The 17906-nt window shown below is 34.2% G+C and overlaps 1 protein-coding gene across 1 annotated transcript; it reads right to left on the bottom strand.

The window, feature by feature from the left end:
* Window positions 1-1625: 1625 nt before the first annotated feature.
* On the bottom strand, window positions 1626-15761 carry LOC145293355 (uncharacterized). Its single transcript, XM_080139995.1, has 5 exons — window positions 15638-15761; window positions 12353-12457; window positions 8643-8875; window positions 6768-6846; window positions 1626-1913 (listed from the first exon to the last, which is right to left on the bottom strand). The coding sequence occupies exons 1-5, from the start codon at window positions 15681-15683 to the stop codon at window positions 1702-1704; spliced, it is 675 nt and encodes a 224-aa protein (XP_079996121.1). The 5' UTR covers window positions 15684-15761; the 3' UTR covers window positions 1626-1701.
* Between the last annotated feature and the right edge of the window lie 2145 nt (window positions 15762-17906).

Here is a 17906-nt window from a genome sequence, read left to right on the forward strand (position 1 = left end):
GTAGTTAAAATTCGTCGCTCATATGGACTAGTTTCTGCACTCAAGAATTTTCCTTAACATTTTAGCTGTTTTCAGCATTACTTTTCGTTGCATAATCTAAGTCTTCCCATCGATTCTGATTTCTCAGTCTTTTTTCCATATATGGTGACATACACACACAAAAAGGGGGGAAGGCACCGGCACAAGGGTGAGGGTGGGGTTAACTAAGAATTATGGTGTTTCACTCACTAGGAGTTCTTACACAGATCATAACCAGTGATCTCACACTGACAATAACTTGTGGTGTTTCCTGAAGTCTGAGTGACAATGTTTCCCCAGATCTCCAGTACTCACCACCTCTCTAACAACGACAGATGACTTTATATTATTGCAACAGTTACTTACATTTAATTTGTCGTTGGCAATGGCCATTTTGCACGGCGGTTTGGTTGGCAAAAAGTGTCTCTAATATCACAGTGCAACTTTTACAGTGAAGGTCTGATTAGTGCTCTCCCGTTGAATTTTTCACAATGTCTTTCGTGTTGCACTTTCAGTTTTCTTGGTTCTTGTGGTTGTGTTCTTTCTATTTTTGCTTTATTTCAAGTTACTGATTGATGCTCGCAGTTTATGTGGTTTTGCATTCTAGAATTTTTATTAGAATTTACTATTCTTTTTATCTTCTCAGCCTTCCCGCTGATTCCAAACTCTCATATTCCATTTTTCAGTTTGGGGGATTATTCCTGGTCCCTGTACTATTATTTGTGTTATACTGACTTTTTTCATATGCTGCTGCTGCTGCTATTGTTATTATTATTATCATTATTTACTACTACTACTACTACTACTACTACTACTACTACTACTACTACTACTACTACTACTACCACCACTACTACTACTACTACTACTACTACTACTACTACTATAATAATAATCTATAAATAAATAGGATAGCGTTCATGTCATTTATCTTGTGTGTCACACTTATATCCGAATAGTTGTCGTTTAATTGTTATGGACTTCTATTTCTTGTTATGAATAATTTTACCAAGAATTCTTTCTAAGTCTTGGTTTCGGTTTCGATTATAGCTGAAGGAACTCAAGTATATACACACACACACACACACACACACACACACACATATATATATATATATATATACATATATATATATATATATATATATATATATATATATATATATATATATATATATATCAGCCAGTTTCTACCAGAAGTGAAGACTGTTATTCGGACGTTGGAAAGGATCGCAAATAGAATTAATAGACAAAAAACTTCTATTTTATTTAATGAAATGTGCCATAACTTAGATAATGAAAAGAAAGAAAATAAATTACCGTAAAAAAATAAACGATAAAAAGGAAACAAGTAAAAAACGAAAAGAAAACCCCCAAAAAACAAAAACATAATACGAGAAATAAAACAAAAAAAAAAACAAGAAAAACAAAAACTAAAAAGAAAAAACAAAAAGAAAAATACAAGAAGAAAAAAACAGAAAAAAGAAAACAAGTAAAAAAAACGAAAAAATATATTACGAGAAATAAAACAAACAAAAGAAAAAAGAAAACAAAAACAAAAAAGAAAAACAGAATAAAAGGAAAATACAAGAAAAACAAAAAACAAAAAAATAAAAAAAAATTTAATTTCTGTTATCCTTCAAACCTTGTGAAAACAAAAGAAGGAAAAAGTATATATACATGTCAGTCACATGCAACGCAGTAAATTGTTACCGTAATGATTATGACGGAGACCAAACCAACTGCGGCTCCGATGGAATATACGGTTATGCGAGATAAAATATATTCGAAATGGGTTTGCGTTCCATTGTTTGCGCGATTTGAATCTGGTTGGAAACGAATTGTAGACGAGTTGCTGAAGACGTTGAATTCAGTGGTCATTGACAAATCGTCGACTGAAAGAACAAATGTAATGAAAATGAATCAATCTCTATGATAAAGAAGTTTCATGTTCGTATGTACGTTATCACCATTCATCCCTTTTTAAAAAGTGAAATCGTTTGACCGCTGAATATTCAATACTAAAAAATAAACTTCATCTGATATAGCCATTAGGTCAGTCATGAAACTCGAAATATTTTTACATTTTCCTAGTCTTAAAATCAGGATCAAAATGTAGTATCTTTTCTTTCCAAAGATAGTTCAATAATATCGTAGGGTTCGTGTTCGCTCCGGACATCCAGAGAATGGAAATATGTTAAACATGTTTACAAAGGTTTTTGAGACAGACAATCTAAAACCAGATATATTTTGCAACTATATTTACCAGCGTACTTAGATAAGTATATTTTTATTTGAAGATAGTACAATAATATTGTGGGGTCTGCATTCGCTCTATAACCGGGTTCATGAAGCTGAACGCCTCTGCCTTGAATACTTCCATGTCATTCTTAGGCAAAGTGTGGCATCTGTTAACCTCCCTCTGATATTCCAGATGATAACTATTAGTGTTGCGATGATTAATCGGAATGAGAATAAGCAATCAGAAAAATTAGAACTTTTTGGGGTATCGGAATCGATATAGGAATAAAAAAAAAACATGGCCGATTTTTAGATGCCAAAAATATTTTATTTGATTTTGTTCAAAACGTAATCTTTTACTGCTGGTAGTAATAAGAAACTAGTAAATATAAACCTTAAAACTAAAATGTATCCATCATTCTCTCACAAGTGTGTTTTTATGTTTGAGAAATTTTACGCACGTTTAACATGTTTTTATTGATAATCGTGAAAAAAAATAACAACTTTATAATTTAATATTTGGAGATTTATAAAGAATTGGAATCAGAATCGGTAATTGTATTGGAATCGGGAATTTAGCACGGAACCAGTAATTGTATCGGAATCAGTAAAATATTGGAATTGTCCCATCACTAGCAACTATACAGGAAATATATAGAGTTCCTCCGTTGCGGTGAAGACAATCCATCTATGAAAACAACCAACCAACCAACCAAACAAAAATAAACAATATATTATTAAACCATCTTTGGAAAGAAAAGATACAAAAACAACAAAAAAAAAAAACGTATAGAAAGGCTCGGTTAGTCCTTTAAGCCAATCATTTCTAGTGATTGGTTTTCTAGTAAATGATGTCAGAAACAAGACAATTTGCCATTGCCTATGACCTCACTCAGATTGTCCGCGAGCCCACCCGTGTGCCCGATAGTACCGGTCAGTTCGCAAGCCTCCTAGACCTTTTTCTCTCAACTTCCCCTGAGTTATGCTCGTGTTCCGTTCTATCTCCTCTGGGATCCTCCGACCACTGCGTCGTATCAGTTAAGATAAAAAGGAAATATAATAAATCTACAGACGTACCTCTCCACCGTACCGTATACCGATACTCTATGGTGGACACGGAAGTAAAGGAGGAAACACGGAAGTAGTAAGGCTAAGAAAACTTTCATGAGAATGTGAAATCTGGTTTAACCCAAGGTATCGGAGCATAAGAAAAAACGTAGGTAAAGGCAATTTTTTTCGTACGAACGTTATCTTCCCTCCCTTTTTGTTAAAAGATAGGATCGTCCAATCACGTAAGGCGCAATGTGAAGCAAGTAAAATTAATCGATTTGTTTGAAAGGTAAACATGAATTAAAAGCCACATTAACGTGGACTTTGAGCACAAATCGGAGAGTAGTGTTTGTTCTGTTCAAACATGATACAGTAATATCACGGGGTTTACTTTGGTGCCGCAGGTCTGTAGAATGGAAGTATTTCACAAACCTTTAGATAAGTTTTGAAGATAGATACCCATAACTAGATATATTCTAAAGATACGTTACCGAGGGTATATATATATATATATATATATATATATATATATATATATATATATATATATATATATATATATATATATATATATAAAATAGGAATATTTATAAGCACGGCAATAAAATACTGCAAATTTTTCTAGTTTTAAACAACATTTCCGGAACCCTTAAAATCTAATATATAAAAGGATATATGTTTGCCTGTCTCCATATTTTCAAACTATTTCCTCCGAAACTAAAAGTCGCAGAGCGGCGCTAGAGGCCTCCAATAATTGTTTTTGTTTTTTTACGGGCCGTTCTTTCATGGGTCTTTAGTAGCTTAAAATAGTTTTTAAGGGATCAAAAATGGGTCAAAATTGAAAAAAAAACCGTTATACAATTTGTACATTTATCTTAGTTTAGTTTTAATTTTTAATTTTTAATCTGTTTATATTAGTGTCACGTTAGTACAGTGGTAACGTCACCAGTATTGAAAGATTCGGTTTCGATTCCAACTGATGGCATCAAAATACTTTTCTTTACTTTTAAAATCACGACTCTATAATAATACATACGAAATCTGGACAAATTAAAATATCATATTTAAGCGTATTTTACATACAGACAAAGCCGAGCGCTAGTATTAGAATAAAGTTAGTCCTGTTTTCATCTCGAAATGTCAACGCAAATCAGCTCAGCTCAGATTGACAGATGTTTATAAAATCTCCAAGCTATTTCTACCGGCTTGAAACCGAATTTCAAAGGTCCAAATCCCCTATATATTAGGTTTCAAGTTTGGAATCCAAAAATTGACAGAGGAGTTTGGTAGAAATCGTTTCTCACACAGACAAACAAGGTCCATTATATGAATATGTATTTGGTTGGTGCAAAATGAAGTCGTTTTTTTTTACGTTCAACTTCAAAAGATCATAACTCCTTTCATAATAAACTTTATTAATCGAAATAAAAACCATTAGAATCGACACATTTTTGCCAAGTTTATTTATCCCAGTAGCATAGAAATCCGGAGTTCTGGAAGCGATGAAGTTATTGAAGGCCGATTCGACATCATCTCGGTTTTTGAAGCATTTTTCGCGTAGGAAGTTGCCGTGAAAAAGTGATAATCGGTGAGCAAGAGGTCCAATGAATATGACGGATAAGGCAGAGTCTCGTAGTTCAATTCGTTCAGCTTCTGCAGGGTCAGTTAAGCAACATGCGGGCGAGCGTTGTCATGGAGGAAAATTTGTCCCTTTATATTGACTAATCTTGGGCGCATACGTTGGAGAATTTGGTGCATTTCATCAATTTGTCGGCAGTACTTCTCCACCGTAATTGTTTCGTCCGGATTCAAAAAGTTGTGATGGATGAGACCGGCCGCAGACCACCAAAAAGTCACCATAACATTTTTTGGTGCAATTTCGACTTCGGGAAATGGTCTGGAGCTTCTCCAGCATCCAACTACTTTGCCGAACGTCGCCGGTTGTCATAGAGGATCCATTTCTCATCACACGTCACGATCCGCTCGAGAAATAAGTCGTTTTTGTTGCGCAGAAGGAACATAGAAGACACCTTAAAACGACGATTATCCAAGTTTTTTTTTACTTCCCTATTTGTTTTAAATGGTGAACGACTGTTGAGTGGTCGATCTCGAGTCTAACAACAATTTCTCACGTGGTTTTACGAGGATCAGCTTCAATCAAGGCTTTCAAATGTTCGTTATTAACCTCAGTCGGCCGGCCGCGACCGTCTTCATCTTTGAGGCTCTCGTCACCATTGCGAAATTTCTTGAACCACCGTTGTGCTACACGTTCGTTAGTGGTTCCTGGGCCAAACGCATCATTGAAATAGCGAGCTGTCTCGGCAGCTTTTCGGCAGCTTTTCAGCCTAGTTTGGACTGGAACAAGAACATCGTGCGGATTAGAATTTTGTCCATGCTGTTGAAAAGCCTGCAAAAATGAATGAAGAGAACAGTAACGAAAAACACGATTCGATAGAGCGAAAAACGCACTTGGCTATATATATATATATATATATATATATATATATATATATATATATATATATATATATATATATAATTGAATTTATTCAGAAATCATATATAAAAGTAACGTATGTGAGAAAACGATATTGTTTTTGCACCAACCTTATATATCTCTTTCTTCCGCTTTATGTCTGTGTCTATCTATGTCATTCGTGTTTATAGTCACAAAGAAAATCTTTAATTTTGTAAAAGTAAAATAATTCTATTTTTATTTTTAAAAAAAATTGCTATTTTATACAAGCGTTCAGTTCCAGCATAGCAATCCTACTAGCAATGTCGACGGAGAACTCGAAAGAAGAATCACAAGTAGGCGCGGTCAGCGAGAAATCAATTGGGTTACAAATTCAGTGATTGTCTTCTCTTATCTCGAATAGAATTCTTCTTTAATAAAAACAAATAATTTTCCTTGGTTTACTAAACTGTACTTGTGCTGAATAATCTCTCTCTCTCTCTCTCTCTCTCTCTCTCTCTCTCTCTTATATATATATATAAGTGACCGTGTCTGTCTGTGTGTGGGACGGTCTCTACTAAACTCATATGTCAATTTTTGGTCTACATACTCGAAATTTGAACTTGCCAAGTATAAGTCAACTAAACGTGTTACATTTGCACATGCGCAAAAATACATTTATACGCTCAACAACGTTATTTTTAATGTTTTGATAGACATATGGACTTAACTCAAATGTTAGCGAATAATTGAAGTCACTCTTATATATTGGGTACAATATAATAATTAATAGGGAATTGGCTATGTAATAATAAATGAGAAATCCGCATAAATTAAAATATCATATTTAAGCATATTTTACAACCGGGCATCGCTGAGCGACGTACTAGTTTTGTATAAAGTACCAATAGCGAAAGGTTTCGGACACACCACGCTGAAAGATCAAGCCTGTATTAACTTCATCACCACCAGATTCCACTGATGCTGAAATATAAACACTTACTTTTTGATATCGATCCGATCGCCACAGCTGACGAATCACTTGTGTAGGCTTTTATGGAAATCGATTCTAACACATTGATCTGAAATAATAAAAAAATAATCGATTTGTAAAAATAGATTTTACGTTCTCATTGATGCTAGACTGACTTTAATTTAGATTTTTAATTCTTAGGGAATAGTCAACTGGGATAGCCGTCCCAAGATGGATCGATTATATAGACATACACTTGGACAGTTCCGATTCTACAAAAAAACTGTCATGGATAAGACCGGTCGCAGACCACCAAAAAGTCAGCCTGACTTTTAATGGTGCAATCAAGACATGTGTGGATCTTTGTCGGCGTCTAACTACTGAGATGAGCGCCGCCGATTGTCGTAAAGAACTCACTTTTCATCACAAGTCACAACCTGGTCGAGAAACGGGTTGTTCTTGTTGCGTAAAGGGAAGATTATATTTTATAACGGTGTTTCTTTTGGGTGCGGTTAAATTCGTGAAGCACCAATTTATCAAGTTTTTTTTTTCTTTCCAATATCTCTTAAGTGGTTGGAAATCGTATACGTTACATCTAATTCAGAAGCAAATTCTCAAACAGTTGTGCGTGGATTGGCTTTGACTAAGACTTTTAATTCATCGTTGTCAACATCCGATGGCCGACCACTACGAGCATCATCTTCAAGACTTTCGTCGCCGCCACGAAGTTTCTTAAACCATCTTTGTGCTTGTCCGTTCAGTAGTGGTTGCTGGGCAACGTTTCGTTGATATCAGCCTAACCTAAATTGAAATAAGAAAATTGTGCGAATTTGTCTTTCTTCCATCTCGTATTCATCATTCTAGAAAAGAAGACATAATTATTTTAAACGATTGTAATTTAAACGATTAGATAGAAGGAAACCCCCTCTTTAAAATGATATATAAAGTAAAGGTATTATAACGGAAACTAGTGTAAAAATACATCATTTGAAATCAAAATTAAAAATGCCGCAAGAACTTTCTTCTCAACCTAATATTTCTGCAAACAAAGAAATATAGTTGGGGTGATCTATAGATTTAGCTTAACTAGTAGTTTAAAATCAATAAATATCATTTTGTCATTAGTACTAGCGATGGAGAATTAAGTTTAATTAAGTTTAAAAATCGTACATAAAAAAAACAATAAAAACAATTCGTATTAATTGGCTTCTTCGGACTACTGTTCTCATCTTCATTGCCATTTCACAACGTTTCAGTCGATGTAATTCGTGGAGCAGTAGTTAGAGTACTTGCAAAAATCAATTATAAAAGTGATATTCTCCTTACGGTTAAGGTTCATCAAAACTTGGGAACTCTATCCAGTCAAGGCTGACGGAATGAGAGTATTCTACGCCCGTGAGGTAAATAAGTTTTCTGTTCGAAATTTCGTCCAGATTCCCGAGTTTCACAGAAGCATTCCCGGGTTCGACAAGATACACCTGAAGAAAGACAGAAATTACATCGAACAAAACGTTGTGAAAGTAACACTCAAGATGAGAACAATAGTCCGAAGAATCCAAATAATACGAATAATCAATCCTCATCTCAAAAATTCAGAAACATAAAAAAAAAAACCCAATAAAAAACCGTTTTTTTTTTTTTGCATTAAACAATAGACACACATTTTTTCCGATTCCGATACCCAATAAAATTCCGATTTTTCTGATTCCCGAATCTAATTCCGATTAATCGTTACAACATTACTTATCATTAAAAGAAAAAGTTATAATGAACCCCCCCCCCCCAAAAAAAAACTCTGAAATCTGTGACGTTAATTATTTCTGCCATTTATCATTGTCCTTGGATGACCTTTATAATGGTTAAAAGGTCGTTAAACTCGAACAAAGTAAACCATGTGGCACTTACCTCTCCACGATCTGTGACGATGTCCTGGTGATTCCAGCTTGCGTTGCCGATTCTGTCGGTCGACCAGAGCTCCCTGTTTTCACTCATTGTGTATTTGCCCACAATTGACAGGACTGCTGGACCCGGGCCGATCAATGAGTATTTCAACCTAAATTTGAAAGGCCCTTCCTGATTTAAAACATCTAATGAAATCTCGGATGGTTGGCAGGTGCTACGATCAGTGATAAGATATCCTGACGATAGAAAATTTAAAACAAAGACAATAAGTACATTATATTTTACTCATATTTACTCTAAACAAATCAAATTACCACCGAGACTAAGAGTTTGTGAATGATGGATAATGTTACAGGGACACTTTAAGAAGGGAGTTGATCAGCGAGATAGCTGTTCACATGACACTTACATTTCTACATGTTAGTACAATACAGGGAGATAATTCCAAAGTTTAGCAGTTCGGGGGAAGAAAGTTTCAGAGTAGAAATGTTACAGCGTACGGATCCTGCGTCAGTAGTGATTAAGTTAGTTAGTGTGAATTTTGACAAGGGTCACATTGAGTGCATATCAGGATGGCCTTAATCTGCAAACAGAATCGTTCCCAGAGACGGGTGACGTGGAGTTGAGGCTTGGGGCAGAGGTCAAACACCGTAGACAAAAAAAAAATAAATAAATAAAAAAGAAGGAGTCGAACGATGACAAATGACGTCACGTTTTTTTTTTTTTTTTTTTTTTTTTCAAGCGAGAGAAAACTACGTCTCTCTGGGGAAGTCATGCGAACTAGATGAAACAGCGACAACGAAAAGAAATGACGGTGAAAAGAAGTGAAAATCGCGTAAAAAGGTCAACTCGTATAAATATGCTGCACGTGTATGTATAAAAAGAATTTGGTGATTGTTGGATTACAGAAATCTTCCCGACATCGGGGGACCTCTGCAGTGAAGACATGGGGTTTTGCTGCTTCTCGAGTTAATAAGGGTATTTACGTTGAGAAGGGGCACATTCCATTAATGTGCTTGTAAGGCAAGCACATTAATGCAACTCTATTTAGTTATATCATATTCGCATTAACATTTTAGGTGTTATAGAGAAAAGCGAATCCAACGCATAATAGAGTGAAATGAATTAAGTGGTGGGAAGATGTGATTGATGTGAATAATGAATAAGTGAGACGAGAAGCGCTAAAAAGAGAGGAAGTACATAAGTAAATGACATAAATAAAGAAGTTATATTTGTAATGCTTCTGATTGTATATTGATTCTGTTACGTATTGAATTTTTTAGATGAGGTGTGGTAATTTCGATTATTTATATTCGGGTTACCGTTCTCATCTTTGATGCCATTTTCACAACGTTTTGGCCGATGTAACCTCCAACCTTTTCAAGTACGTCTAGTACAATGGTTCCAAATAAAATTTGTTTTGAATGATACTTAAAATTAATTGAAAATGTATGTAGCTGGTAATCTTGTATTTTCACGTTTTTTTTTTTTGTCTTTTGAAATCGCATACATACTTTCGATTTTATGATTAAAATCCAAAATTAATAATTATCTAGAAGAATATTGATTCTAAGATGCGTATAAAATGAATTTCCTGAAGAGAACAGCTTTTCCCCACTTTTATGATCACCCCCACGAAGATTGAAAGGAATTTTTTTGTTTTTCCATTTTGCTGTCGTATCGAAAAGATGTTCTCTCCCACCTCCTGATAATTATATTATTTTTATTTTATTTAATGTAGTAGCGGTTTGCACTACGTTAGGAAGAGGTCGCAACGATCGGACATCCGGATTAAACAACACATTACAACAAAAAATCACTATGTAAATTATTTGTCATATTTTGAATAACACCTATCGTTCCTTCATGGCTTTACACCTTATAAATAACCGGTCATGCATCTCTAATTTCAGTGTCAAATTTTTCTTCATTCTCGGTAAGTCAAAGTTACCTTATTAGTTGAAACTTATAGAAACCATTATTTAATTTAATGTAGTAGCGGTTTGCACTACGTTAGGAAGAGGTCGCAACGATCGGACATCCGGATTAAACAACACATTCCAACAAAAAATCACTATGTAAATTATTTGCCATATTTTGAATAACACCTATCGTTCCTTCATGGCTTTACACCTTATAAATAACCGGTCATGCATCTCTAATTTCAGTGCCAAATTTTTCTTCATTCTCGGTAAGTCGAAGTTGCCTTATTAGTTGAAACTTATAGAAACCATTTACATTAATTCTTTGAAACCTTGTTTCTATAAAAACAACGAAAATCTTCTTGGACAAATGTGATTTTTTCCTTTCCCTTGCTATACTCTCCAATATATCATATTTTCTTTTCTCTAACTTGTAATCCTGATCCTAACTATCTGTTGGGCGAGGCTCGAAACCAGTTCGATAGCTCTTTCAGTCTTTTTTTATTTTGAATACATCATGTTTAAAACTAAATACAGCCTGTATATCGCCATATTAAAATGAAGGTGATAACAAATGTCTAGAATTCTTATTTAAATTTTGATCAAAATCTGTTACACTGTTTTGATTCTAGAAAATACAAGGGACGTTCCAAAAGTAATGCTTCCTATTTTTTATTCTGTCCGGATGGATGAAATGGGCTTTGCAAATTGCATTGTTATGATGACTAAACTTATGCATTCATGATCTGAAAGTTTCATATATCTGTTGCAGATATTGACGGTATAAGACTCTAAAAAAGCTACCCCTGTCATAGTTGTGCGCCAGAAGCAGAGATGCGTTATTGAATTCTTACATGAAGAAAAAAATTGAACTGATAAACAGGAATGCTTATGAAATCTATGCAGTTAATGTTCGCACAGTTAGGAGATGAGTTCATCGATTTCATAGTGGCAACAGAGATGCGAGTGATATTAAAAGAGGCTGACAAAATGCATGAAGAATAGTAGTAACTATGTAAAAAAGTCAATTCTGCAGCACAAAAGGTCGCTCGTATTAATGGTACCAATTCCGTCTTCATAGCTCTTGAATATTTTAGTTTTGGAGTAAAAAATAGGAGGCCTTACTTTTGAACCAATCCTTGTATATTAAATTTAATGGTTAAGCTTCAAGGGTCAAAAGAGAGAAATTAGAACCCAGGAAGTCTTTCTTGGTAGGTGTCTAATGAAATTCCCTCACTTTTGATGGTCTTGTGCCTAACTTGTAAATTAAACTTTTTTATTTTATTTGCGAATAAATTATTAAATTGTAGTATATCTTCTGTCCTTGATCAGGGAAGGCAAGACCCTTCTTGAGTGGCAAATTTTTATTTTTGTTCTATCTAAAGTGTTTTTTTTTTGGGATGTTATATATCTCCAACATAAAAATATTTGCGTCTTTCTTTGTAAGGAATAGGAATTCAATCACTGGACTAGTTGAGTATTAGCTTCAAGCCCTTTTGCCGAAATTAACAGTTACAAAAACTCCGACCAAACAAGATAATCATGTCAACACACAGTTCTCGTTTGATAATCAAAGTTAAGCAACGTTGGGCCTAATTAGTATGCAAAAATGACGGGGATATGCAACTGGAGACCGCGTGTTAATTTGATATTCCCATGGAACTCCCTCCTTTGGAGGAAGCCGGTTCAACTTGTTTAGGATGAACGGCTCTGTTTCTCTTCCCATTCATTAATCCAAACATGCACTGTTTTAGTAACGTTCGAAATCTTCATATTCTTAAAAACACATACCTATATCTCCATCTAGCGATCCGCTTATCAGCTTCAACTCACATCCCGAGCTGCTTTTCCATGAGCAAAGATTGCTGTCAAACTCACAATATAAACTGCAGAAACCTACAATGAAAATTCGAATAAAAACAAAAACATACATGTAGTGACACAAACAAATGTTATGAAATACATAGAACAGAACAAATTATCGATCTATCGATCTAGCTATCCGTCCATCTCGACCTATCTATCTATCTATCTAACTGGTGAGGTAGACAAGAGATGGATATGATGAATATTTATAAAACCTGTCAAAATATAACAAAGCTAGATCATAGACAAGTTTACCGGAAGGTCTGGTCAGCTGATCGCATCTACGTGTTAGTCACGTGATCAGGTTAGCTGGAGATCATCGAAGAGTTGGAATCTGGAATTGAAGCAGAGAGGTTTGGGCTTTACGGTTGTCTCTCCTCCCCTTTTGGGAGGGAGTGACGTGTATCTTAATGTAGATTGTTAAGACCACAAGCAAAGAAACTCACTTTTCATTTTCATCTGCATGACATCCTGGAAAGTGAAATAAAAACTAATATGAAAACCAATCATCGTCTTGGAGTCAATGTGTTTCGTCTAAAAGGTTCCAGCCCCCTCCAAGAACAAGATGAAGTCAGGATGGACCAGGTTCAGTGAACAGAGAAGATAAAGATATGTCGAAGATACATATGGGACACACACACGCACGCATATGAACATTAGACGATCACGAAACATAAAACGGATAATACATACCACGCAACAACATAACTAAGGGTTCAAATAGTGAAGAACCATAGACATTTAGTAACACATTTAGGACACGTCATAAAAAACAGGAAACGTATACACCTGTTTACATGGGTGCCGTTCATGTTTGGATAATATAACATGACTCATTTTGGTGCCATTTTTGGTACACGATTATATAACACTAACAAACAAAAAATGGGGACAATTGTTTTAGATCCAATAATGATTATTGGAAATATGAATTTACAAGACGTTTTAGTCCCTAAAAACGGGCAAAAGTTATAGCTCGTTAACTTAAAATGAGTGCTTTATGCCAAATCGATGATTGAATATGATTGAATTTGTGCTCATTTTTACATTAAATGTTAGTCCTCATATATTCCTAACTGTGTATCGATCGGATACCATAATAGTTGGTTCGCTGCATCTCATTATACCAAAGGTCCGTACAAAATTTTAGTCAGATTGGCCCAGTAGTAGGGGAAAATGTAACTTGAACACTAATCCCTATTAATCCCTAACAGTAGTTTCCGAGACAAACAGACAGACGGACAGATTAAGAGAACTATAATATAGATAAACTGCACATCTGAAACTAAAATTCTGACAAAGCTAATTCTAGAATTAGAAAATTTATTCAGAATGTTTTCACGGAATTTAATCATTACAGGAAATAATTAGGTAAAAAAAGAAACTGAAAAAAAGAAAAAAAAAGAAAAACGAGTAACAAAACCAACTGAACAATGCATTGATAACTTACACGTGTAAGGAATATAATTAAAGTCGGCGTCGGGGTGTAATTTTATTGCTGTTGGAATTTGTAAAGGTAATCCACGCGAAACAAAGGTTACTGGTATTAAAGTATTTCCTTTTTTAGTTCTGCTTTCTGTTTAGCGGAAGTCTTGCCAAATCTTAACATTGTATAACCAGGAAGAGTCCCTTCTGTGTAATATGCGGTGTTTAATACACCTTTGCCATTCGCATCACGATGTAAAAAACCTGAAATTTAAGTCACTTTTGTCGACTAAATTCAACATGAAAAACATCTACATAACTAAGAGGCTAATGTATATATCCACGATCCTAATAGTTTTTTTTTTTTTAAAATGTTACTGATTCAATAAATAACTTCACCGAATTGAACAGTTTAAATACTGAACATCTTTGAAAGCCTTCGAGAGCCAGATATTTTCGGGAGTAGTGAAATGATCCAACGATTTTCCCAGCAGCCTTAGCAACAGATCGGACTTCTGTTTTAAATCTGCAGAGAAAGTCAATCATAGGAGCGTATCAAAATGGGGTCTCCCTCAAGGAAACAATCATTCATTTCTTCTGTGACAAAACGATGATCTGAGCGTTGCTGGTGAAAGCGCATAAGCTTGGTTTTAAAAATAGGTTATATATTAAGGTGGTTCTTCTGTGATAAATAAGCTATAAAAAAATAATAACTCCCATTAGATTGCGAAGGTAATTTTTGTACCCTGTCAAGTTTATGTACCTTGTCAAGTTGAGAAAGTCTAAGGTATACCTCTCCGGATATGATAGCAGTGCTCCGTCTTACGACGTATCTGAGTTTTATATGAGACTCAGTTTTTTTTATGACGGATAATAAATATGCGCAGAGAAAGAAAGGAAACTACTTTGCGATTGTTCTAGAAAATTAATTTTTTACAGTTTGAAGCTCAGTCGAGCACCTTCAATGGAAAAAAAAACTAGCAACGTCTCTTACGTGGAGAAGAAGAAGAAGAAGAAGAAGAAGAAGAAGGGGTCATACTACTTTAGATTGCAAAGTCGATTTTGAACGTTGTCAAATTAATAAAGAGTGCTCTCAGCGACGCATGCGCAAATGTGGTAGAAATGTTCCATTTTAGAACACAGCTGACTTTTATAAAGGTAGAGGATTTCATCATTTATATTTTTCATTACTGTGCATAAATAAGTTATTTTGGTGAAACAGAGAAAAAGGGCAAATGTGGTGTTAAAGAGTGACATCTTGAGGCCATTTAATGGAGAAGGCGATGTAGACGCGTGACTTAATAAGTCGAACTTGCTTGTGGATAAATAATCAATTGTTAACTATTCTGCACTTTGCCAATTCGATTTTTGACTTTTCAGCTAACAATTTCGAGGGTTAAATCCAACACACTGCTGTTAAAGCTTCCTATTCTAAAATCCGACAAGCTGCTATGAAAATTCAGTATTCCAAAATCCGAATTAACTCAGGCTTTGAAAATCAGACTTGTTATTCAAATCAGGAGCAGCTCATTTGCATATGAGGTGACGAGTTCTTGTTACTTCACGAGATCGCAAGCATATAAATAGAATCAGCGGCAATTATTTTGTTTCTTGATTCTTTTTGTCTTCGACCGGACACTACAAACCGCACAAAAACAGGTTTGTGCCAATTTTTAAAGCATTTAATCTCAATTAATATTCATGAATAATAATAAAAGATAAAGGTTGTTTGTAGAATAGGTTTAAAAGAACCCAAGAGTCATAACAAATAATAAAATAGCTTACTCGAAGGAATAGCCAGGAATATCAAGAAAATATGTCGTACATCCATGTTGGTTTCTTATTGATAAACATCCGCAATCTAATGTCCGTGGAAAAACAGTGTCGATGTGTTCTTATCGTCAATGAGTTTTACGTTTTATTTATTTACATAAATCTTTATCTTCGTTGTGTGCTTCAAACAGCTGCAACGTGTGTTTCATTAGTTTTTATCTTTGATAAATACGTTTAGAACAAACGTAAGTTTCTCAAAATAGAATGACACAGTATTAGAGATTTTATTCACATATATATGTTTCGTTATTTATGGATAACTTTAAAAAAAAAAAAATCAACACATACTACACTAAGTTGTGAAACTCATAATGCATGTCCTTAACTCTGCAAGTTGAGCACTTTGGTAAGTGAAATCATCGATTGTCATTAGTGATAATGTATAGCTATTCCTTAAAAAAAAAAAAAAATAAAAAATAAAATAAAAAATCGAGCCCCCAGTCTGTGGAGATATACATAATATAAACATTTATATTCATTCAGTATATCAAGCTTCAGCTGAGAGTTGGGCGTTTGCCTGAAGAGATGTGATATAGTAAAAAAAAAAAAAATCCTGTTTCACTATATGCCTAGCCGTATTGAGCTGAGATACAGCTAAACAGACTGTTTTGAAATAATAGCACTTTAGTCTAGCAAGACATGCAAGTACGTAGAAGCTGAGGTTAGTACCCGACAGATTGTCACTAAAGTTAGACGGCTTATATCATCATCATCATCATCATCATCATCATCATCATCATCATCATCATCATTGGTTTAACGTCCATGGCACGTGACGCACAGTATTTTTTTTTAGAAATTAACTTTGAAATTAACTTTTCTTTCAAATACATCCTCACCATTCCTTTCATGTTTCTTTTTGCTTACTTCTGCTACCTCCATTTCTATATCTACAAATCCAAGAACTCTCATACATTCCGCCAATGATTATATATCTATATTGTTCATATCTATAAATATGCAATATATATATATATATATATTATATATATATATATATAAATTAATATTTCTTTATAAATATACAATATAATATATACATGCATATATATATAATTTAAAATATTATATATATATATATATATATATATATATATATATATATATATATATATATATAATTTTAAAATGGCGTTACAAATTAATTTTCGGATTTTGTAATCATGCCTATATTATTTCTTTATTTTCTTTTAAATTTGATGAGTTCTTTTTCTTCTGATGAGTTAAGGGTGGAATAAATTTTGAAAAATGACATAATAATAACACGAATAATTCTGCGCTTCGAAACAGGTGCTGTCAATAATTGTGCATTTCAACATACTTAAAGAAATAAACGGTAACATGGTCAATATCTTGAAGTCTGTAATATAGACTTTCGTCTGGATTGAATTCACATACTGTTATAGTTATCTATTCTATTTCGTTAGTGTATGGACTCTTCGTGTCTCTGTTAATAGACGCGCATGACTAATGTATTAGAAGTGAGAAATTATTCTTCGTATCCCCATTACTACTTTACTATCTGTTAATAAAAGTTCATAACCTTCTGTTTGCGTTTTGTTTTTATTTTGATTAAAATGTAAAATTTACAATACAAAATAAAGTTCTTTATACATGCTAGCGCAGAAGTCACTGCGTGGTGCATATGTGTGTGTATGCATATATATATATATATATATATATATATATAATTATTTTTTTACTATAATAATTAAATACCTACAGACACTAGTGTTTCATCCTTTCGGGATTCTTCAGTGCAGGGTGTCACGATTACTACCAGTCGAACGATTCGAACCCCGCGACATCTCTGGCTCGATTAGCGGAGGCCGTATCCATTCGGCTACTATTAACCGTGTGAAATAGCGTTGAATTTTAACCATTTTAATTTAAATGTTCATTACGTCAGACAGACAGTGATCAAATCGTTATACGATGATCTACGCATAAGAGCTAAATTGACCGACTTTTAATTCAACTGAAAGTGCTCAACGATAAGAAACGAATTTCTTAAAGGGGCTGTCATAATTATTTTTTTTACTATAATAATTAAATACCTACAGACACTAGTGTTTCATCCTTTCGGGATTCTTCAATGCAGGGTGTCACGATTACTACCAGTCGAACGATTCGAACCCCGCGACACGAGACATCTCTGGCTCGATTAGCGGAGGCCGTATCCATTCTGCTACTATTAACCGTGTGAAATAGCGTTGAATTT

The sequence above is a fragment of the Euprymna scolopes genome, chromosome 14 (genome assembly GCF_053919585.1).
Source record: "Euprymna scolopes isolate OS-2025 chromosome 14, ASM5391958v1, whole genome shotgun sequence".
NCBI lineage: Eukaryota > Metazoa > Mollusca > Cephalopoda > Sepiida > Sepiolidae > Euprymna > Euprymna scolopes.

Excerpts from the sequence above, each read along its gene's own strand:
- LOC145293355 (XM_080139995.1), bottom strand. The coding sequence starts at position 15,683 with ATGGATGTACGACATATTTTCTTGATATTCCTGGCTATTCCTTCGA. Across the intron at positions 8,876-12,352 it reads ATCGCTAGATGGAGATATAG|GATATCTTATCACTGATCGT; the intron begins GTATGTGTTTTT and ends TTCTATCGTCAG. Across the intron at positions 1,914-6,767 it reads GATCGGATCGATATCAAAAA|TCGACGATTTGTCAATGACC; the intron begins GTAAGTGTTTAT and ends TTGTTCTTTCAG.